This window comes from Triticum dicoccoides, chromosome 4B (genome assembly GCF_002162155.2).
Source record: "Triticum dicoccoides isolate Atlit2015 ecotype Zavitan chromosome 4B, WEW_v2.0, whole genome shotgun sequence".
Classification (NCBI taxonomy): Eukaryota; Viridiplantae; Streptophyta; class Magnoliopsida; order Poales; family Poaceae; genus Triticum; species Triticum dicoccoides.
This window is the reverse complement of record NC_041387.1, coordinates 186,838,246-186,846,133: the sequence shown is the minus strand read 5'-3', so window position 1 is coordinate 186,846,133 and position 7,888 is coordinate 186,838,246. Positions and strand designations below refer to the sequence as shown.

At 44.2% G+C, this 7,888-nt stretch overlaps 1 protein-coding gene across 1 annotated transcript; it reads left to right on the top strand.

The window, feature by feature from the left end:
• The first annotated feature begins 1,848 nt into the window (after positions 1-1,848).
• LOC119295716 lies at positions 1,849-7,798 on the top strand. Its single transcript, XM_037574181.1, has 2 exons — positions 1,849-2,282; positions 7,240-7,798. Exons 1-2 carry the CDS (start codon positions 2,175-2,177, stop codon positions 7,447-7,449), a joined length of 318 nt encoding a protein of 105 aa, XP_037430078.1. The 5' UTR covers positions 1,849-2,174; the 3' UTR covers positions 7,450-7,798.
• Positions 7,799-7,888: the final 90 nt, after the last annotated feature.

Below are 7,888 nucleotides of genomic sequence, written 5' to 3'. Positions count from 1 at the left end.
TAGCATGAATAATAAACATTACAAAATAACAACTTTATTATTGCCTCTAGGGCATATTTCCTTCAGTTTGCTGCCCAGGCTCCCGAGTTTGTATGTATATAGAAGACCGAGATTCGTTCGGTGGAAGAAGAAAAAGGATAAGGTTGTGTCGGAGCTAAATCCGACAGATCTTGGGTAAGGGGTCCCGAGGTTGTGGTCTCTACTAGATGGTAACAGGAAGAATAGGGACACGGTGTTTACCCAGGTTCAGGCCCTCTCGAGGAGGTAAAACTCTACATTTTGCTTTGATTGCATTGATGTGGATGGAGCACAAAGTACAATTGATCTACCTCGAGATCGTATGAATGAGTGTGAAAAGTCTTGCCTATATGGACTAAACCCCTTGGCTTATATAGGGGTCGGGGGGTACCTAATGTTACACACGGTCGGTTGCATCTAGAGATAAATATGCTGAATATTTGAATATGTCTTCAAGTGTGCGCCAAGTCTTTGAAAAATTCCATCTTGAGTACGCCGAAGGTCATGGAAAATATCAAACATGACCCATTCTTCGGTTATAGGTGGGTCCTCGACCCGGCCCATGATGAGTGGTAGGCCGACAAGATGAGTACCCCCTAATCGAGGACACCGCCAGGTTGTGTGCGATGTGGGCCAGGGGCATGAGTGCTCGAGCGAGGCGACCACCGGAAGTTCTTCTGGTCAACCAAAATGAATCGTTTACCTTTTGGTTATCAATGAGCAATACTTCTTTCTGGGGAGCACCTATTCGTCACGTAACTGAAAAAATGTTTCAATAATCACTTTCTTTTCTGACCATCAAATTGACATTCAACGGCTGACTCATCCTCCTCAAACCCACTCAGCCATGTTCATCTTCTTCCTCACGCAGTTGACAGCCGACCTAGCCCTAACCACCTGCCCTAGGATGTTGCTGCAACCTCTTTCATTTGCACCAGGATGATGTTTTATGTTTTTGTTATATTATAGTACCTTTGACAGCGGGTAGCCTTCTCTTTCCACCTCCACAAGAAAGATTCCATGCTTTCCTCCTCCTCCCGTCGATGCCACCGCCGGTCCGCCTCAACTTCGATGGCCTTTGGGCCATGGAAGTGCGGAGAACCTCCTCCCCCCTCCCACAGGGGGAGGGACCCCGTTCTCGTTCTTGTTAAATTTAGCGTCATGGTTGGGGTTGTGTGGTGGTGGCGATGTCCCTCAGTTGGAATAACGTATCCCACATTCTATCCCCATCCTAGTGCATCTAGCTTCGACAAAGGGTATGTGTGGAGGTGTGTCTCCGTCGGATCTCATGAGATTCAGTCGGTGCTGGTCTTTAGTGGATCTATTTGGATCCGGTCTTCTTTCGTCTTTGTGTTGAGTGTTTACTTCTGATCTACGACTTTCTTCATCGACGATGGTTGCTCCTCTAGTGCGGGTCCTATGAGTCCTTAGCACGACAACTTCCCGACTGTCTATTACAAGGTTTGCCCGCTCCGACGAGGGAGAGACAATAACGACGACACACCTTTGGCTCGCACTAGTGTTTGTAGTCATCACTAGGTGATCGACGGATCTGGTTGTAATTTTTATTACCTCTGTTGTTTGGTGTTCCTATAGACCCAAAGCAGTCGGACCCTTCCCTGGACCCTGCACAAGCGGGAGCTACGTGCACAAGGATGTACTTGTTTTTTTGGTGTTTAGTGTTCCTTATACTGCCAGGATTGAAGATGAATATATTGCAAGTTTCTCCGGAAAAAAAATAGCACCTTTGACGGTGGAACCCGTTCCTTGTTTTGGATTGCATGGAAAAGAAAGAGAGAAAACATATTTTGAGGTCCGTCCGCGCGTAACGGTGTTTCTCGCTGCTTCTAGCGACTGTGTGGCGACTCAGTGCGTGTTCTCGTCGGCAACCCTTCACGTTTAATCCCCATCTGTTTTCCAAAAAAACATACACAAAATCGCCCTGATTCTCCTTCCCACCGCCCCATACAGAGATTCCTATCCTCCTCCAGCAAGTGTGAGAGCCCTATCCAGATCTGATTCGGAACAACCTGGTGAGGAATAGAGAGGATTTTGGGAGGAGGTTGTGGGGTGTGGCGGCGGCATATTTGGAGGCGTGAAGGGGGCTACGGTGGAGAGGCGAACCCAGCAGCCATCACCTGCATTGGGGGGACCTGATGGCAGCATACATGGAAGGAGTGGAGATTAAGTTCAAGAACCTGCAGCTCTGTGAAGCGGAAAAGAAAGGGATCAGGATTGGTAGGAAGCAAGCATGCTCCTCTCAGGTGAGTAAGATTCAGGCAGTAGGCAAGCTATTTGCAGAGAGGCCTGCTAGGGCTGAACATGTGGGAAGAACTCTAGGGGGAGTCTGGAGCCCATTGTTTGGGGTGGATTGCAAAGACTTGGGTAGGAATAGATTTCTATTTATTTTCCAACAAAAGGCTGATAAGGAAAAGGCACTAGATGTTGGACCATGGAGATTTAACAATGACCTATTGGTGATGGAAGATTTTGTGCCAAGTAGAACCATAGATGAATATGAATTCAAGACAATACCTATTTGGGTTAGAGCTTACGGCATCCCAATTGGAATGATGAACAGAGAGACAGGAGACTTAGTAGGAGAACAAATTGGAGAAGTTATTGATGTAGACCCAGATGTTAATGGTGATTCAATGGGGGCATTTATGCGGATCAAAGTTAAATTAGATATCACTATCCCAATTATGAGATTTATAACAACGTTCACTGAAGATGAGGTAGAACAAGAACAGAAAGATGAAATGATTCTTTTGGGAGATGATGAAATGAAAGAAATAAGAAATGAGAAGAAAGAAGGGGAGGAAAAGATTGTCTCATTCACATACGAGTATCTTCCCGACTTCTGTTATAGTTGTGGAATTATTGGACATACTGAAAAATCGTGCCCAACTAGATCTAGAAGAACGGGGTCTAGGCAATTTGGATCATGGCTGCGTGCAAATATGTACAAGGGGATCTCAAGCGAAGAAAGAAGTAGGGCTCCAAATAATAAAGGAAAATTCTAGCCACGCAATAGTACAGGTAACAAGGGGAGCAAACAGGGAAGCGATGGGCCGTTCTGGCGAAGAGATGTACCAAGCGAAGATGATGAGGGAGGACCAAGGAGTGATGGGAATGAAGTTACAAGTCCTCTCAAATTAAAACAGTGTGAGAACCAGGTAGTAGGGGAGGAGAAAAGACTGGATCGCGGCGGAATAGTGATACAAGACCCCACTGAAAAGGTACAAAGAATGGAAAGAGAACCAAGTAAGGCTGAAGAGATGAATGACACTATCACAAAAGTAATACATGATATCCAAGGGTCAACAAAGGTTATTTTGGAGCAGAACAAGGAAGAGTCCCAGAACAAAGAAGGAAATATATTTATGGAGTCAGGAAAAGGCATAAAGAGAGGTACTTTCAAGCGAATTGAGAGGAAGGAAAGAAACCAGCAGAACCAATTAAGTACGACAGAATAGAAGAAGAGAAAGGTAATTATGATGGAAATTGATGAAGATATAGAACTAGCAAAGAAAGCAAAGATGGAAGTCGAGGAGGGTGAAGAAAAAGAGGAGAACAACTCTGAAACTGCAAACGTCGGGCTGCAGGGACAGCCTGGCGAGCCAAAATGAGAATTGTAGTATGGAACTGCCGGGGATTGCGGAATGGCCCGGCGGTGAGAGGACTTCTGGATCTTCAGAAGCAGGTGGACCCCGACATCCTCTTCTTATCTGAGACCAAATTGGATAAGAGGAGGATGGAAAAGTTTAAGTGGATGTTACAGATGGGAAACATGATAGTGAGAGATTGCGAGGGGAAGAGTGGGGGATTGGCATTGTTTTGGAAAAAAGAAGTAAATTTGGAGCTGCTCAACTATTCTAAGAATCATATTGATGCAAAAATAGTGGAAAAGGATGGGTTTAAATGGCGATTTACAGGTATTTATGGAGAGCCAGCGAATGATAAAAGGAATATAACTTGGAAATTACTTCGTGTAATAAGTCAGCAGCTGAACCTTCCATGGTTGTGTGCGGGCGACTTTAATGAGATCAGGTATAACCATGAGAAGAGAGGGGGGCCAGCCAGAGCTCAAAGCCAAATGGAAAATTTTAGAGCAGCCCTAGCAAGTTGTGGGTTGAGAGATTTGGGCTATGTGGGGGATAAATATACGTGGCGTAACCATAGTTGGGATGCTAGCCGGTTTGTTAAAGAAAGACTGGATAGAGCTGTGGGGTCGAGAAGTTGGTGTGCAAGATTTCCTAACTTCAGAGTCCTAAATGGAGACCCACACCACTCAGACCACAGGCCTATAACTATCCAAATAGGGTAAGCTGGGAGAGTATTTTCTTATAAAAGAAGGGCTCATAGTTTCAGGTTTGAAGCTAGGCGGTTGCAGGAGGATGATTGTGAAAAGGTGGTCAACAATGCCTGGTCCAATGCTGGCCTACGGGGAGAGCAAAATACCCAGGCGATGTTGAGTAAGGTAGCAGGAGATCTAAAGGACTGGGAGACTAATGTTTTAGGTGATCTGGAGAAAAGAATCAAAATGTTAAAAAAGGAGCTAGAAGAGGTGCGAAGAGGAGACATTACCCAAGAAAGGGTTAACAGAGAGCACTTTTTGAGGGAGAAGTTGGACAGATTGGAGCACCAAAAAGATACGCACTGGAAACAACGGGCCCATGTCAAATGGTTACATGATGGGGATAAGAACACATCATTTTTTCACGCCTTTGCATCTGAAAGGAGGAAAAGGAACACCATCAAGAGGCTGAAAAGGGAGGACAACACTTGGGTGGAGGGGGAGGAACCTTTGAAAGAGCACATTGCAAATTACTTTTTTAACATCTTCTCTTCCATGGCTGGAAAGGATAATGAAGAAATTCTACACGTGGTTCAACCAAGGGTGACAAAAGAGATGAATGATATACTGTGTGCTGAGTATACAGAGGAGGAGGTGAAACGGGCCTTAGACAACATAGGTGACCTGAAAGCACCAGGACCTGATGGTATGCCAGCCATATTCTTTAAAAGATTTTGGCAAATTGTTGGGAACCAGGTCACAAAGGAGGTTCTTCAAATATTGAGAGGAGGAGAAATGCCTGAAGGGTGGAATGATACGCTAATAGTATTAATTCCGAAGAATGCCAACCCAGCAAGCATAAAGGATTTGAGACCAATCAGTTTGTGTAATGTGGTGTATAAGCTGGTCTCCAAGGTAATCACAAACAGGCTTAAGGTAATTATTCCCGACATCATCTCCCCTAACCAGAGCGCCTTCGTGCCAGGGAGGCTAATTTCGGATAATATTCTTTTGGCATATGAGCTAACTCATTTCCTGCAGAGGAGAAGAAGCGGCTTGATGGGCTATGCAGCTGTCAAATTGGATATGAGCAAAGCCTATGATCGTGTTGAATGGACATTTTTAAAAGATATGATGCAACGGCTAGGCTTTAAGCGGTGTTGGATTGAACTGATAATGCGTTGTGTCTCAACTGGTAAGTACCAGATCAAGGTGAATCACGACACAACTGAAATAATTACACCTCAAAGAGGCTTGCGCCAAGGAGATCCACTCTCTCCATACTTGTTCCTCATATGCGCAGAGGGGTTATCTGCCATGTTACATGAAGCTGAGATGAGGGGGTCACTGAGGGGGATTAAGATCTGTAGAGAAGCGCCCAGTGTAAGTCACTTGTTGTTTGCAGATGACTCATTGCTACTCATGGAGGCTAAAGCTGAGAGTGCCCATGAAGTTAACAAAATATTGAACTCCTATGAAACTGCTTCAGGCCAAATGATTAACAAAGACAAGTCCTCAATATTATTCAGCACAAACACAAGTCAAGAGATGAAGAAGGAAATGAGAAGTATTCTACAGATTAAGTCGAAAGGTTTAACCTCGAAATATCTAGGTGTTCCATCCTACGTGGGTAAAGCCAGAGCGAGATGCTTTGAATATATGAAATAGAGAGTGTGGAAAAAGATCCAAGGCTGGAAGGAAAAACTCCTTTCAAAAGGTGGGAAAGAAATCCTTATTAAAGCAGTAGCACAAGCAATCCCGGTGTATTCCATGGCTTGCTATGATCTAACCAAGTCCTTGTGCGACGAGCTAAGCTCCATGATCAATAAATATTGGTGGAGTCAAATAGATAAGGAGAATAAAACACACTGGGTCAGCTGGGAAAAACTGACGAAGACAAAGAAGACCGGGGGTCCAGGATTCAGGGACCTCCATGCTTTCAATATAGCCATGCTTGCGAGATAAGCTTGGAGGCTTATTCAAAATCTAAACTCATTATGTGCGCAGGTTTTGTCTGCAAGGTACTACCCAAATGACTCGATTCTAAATGCCAGTCCCAAGGGTGGTATCTCCTACACATGACGCAGTATATTAAAAGGGATAAACTTGCTAAAGAAGGGGATTATATGGAGAGTTGGTAGCGGTAACAACATTAATATCTGGTCTGATCCATGGATTCCGAGAGGAAGTACTAGAAGAGTCATCACTCAAATGGGTAGAAATGCTATTACCAAAGTTAATGAGCTGATTGATCCCACCACAAACAATTGGGATGAGGATCTAGTAAGGCAAACCTTCCTTCCTGAAGATGCAAAGATTATCCTACAGCTCCCAATTCATGAACATAACGACGATATTATAGCATGGCATTTTGATAAAAAAAAGGTAATTTTTTCGGTAAAATCTGCATACAGAGTGGCTGTGGACAGTGCAACCCGGAATCAAATACAGGACTAACTTCTTCCTCAAGTGCAGATGAAGGAGGAGGAGGTCTGAACTGGCAGAAGTTGTGGTTGCTTCCCCTCCCAAACAAGGTTCTTCACTTTCTGTGGCGCTTATCTACGGACAGCTTACCCCTGCGCATGAAGCTACGACACAGAGGTATGCAAGTAGATACTCTCTGTCCTGTTTGCTTTCGGTTGGATGAGGATGGCGGTCACTGCTTTATTAAATGTAAAAAGGTTAAGGAAGTATGGAGGAAAGCCCAGCTGGAGCACGTTAGACTGCGGATTATATCTTGTGTAGATGCATTGAGTTGTATGGAGGAAATTCTAAATCTCAATGATGATGAAAAAATCAAATCTTGCCTGCTACTTTGGCGGTGGTGGCATGAAAGGAATAGGGCTAATGCAGAAGATGCTATTAAATCCTCTGATGAAATATTGCACTCTATTGATTATCTTTTTATGCATCTATGCAAGGTGAAACAGAATGAAAAAATGCAAAAACAACAGCAAGATGGAAGATGGTCCAGGCCTCCACCGGGAACTCTGAAAATCAACACAGATGGTGCCTTCTTGAAGGAGACAAATACTGGAGGCTGGGGCTTTGTTATTAGAGATGATTGTGGTGAGGTGATGGCTGCAGGTGCAGGCAATCTAGAGCGAGTCTCTGATGCACTTCATTCTTAGGCGTTGGCGATGCTTTATGCCATAAACACAACCATTCAGCTAGGTTGTGATAAAGTAATAATTGAAACTGATTCCATACAACTGTATATTCAGAGATATTAAGGCTCAATTGTACGTAGGTTTCAATGATGTATGTGTGGTGTCTTGCCCTCGATCTTGTAATGTAGTGGTGCACAAGCTAGCTACTTACAGAGCTAAACTAGGAGCTAGCTTATGTAAAGCTTGGCTTGGGCAGGTCCCAGATTTTGTAAATAACGTTGTGGCTGGCGATGTGTCCAGTTCTGTAATATAATGGAATGCTATGCGTTCCTTTCAAAAAAAAAGAAAGAGAGAAAAGACAGTCGACCCACAAAATACCCAGGCCCACAGCGGAGCAAGCTACTCCCTCCGTTCGGAATTACTTGTCTCGAAAATAGATGTATCTAGAACTAAAATACAT

Coding starts and splice junctions, on each gene's coding strand:
- LOC119295716 (XM_037574181.1), top strand. CDS start 2,175: ATGGCAGCATACATGGAAGGAGTGGAGATTAAGTTCAAGAACCTGCAG. Junction 2,283..7,239: donor AGCAAGCATGCTCCTCTCAG/GTGAGTAAGATT, acceptor CATCTATGCAAG/GTGAAACAGAATGAAAAAAT.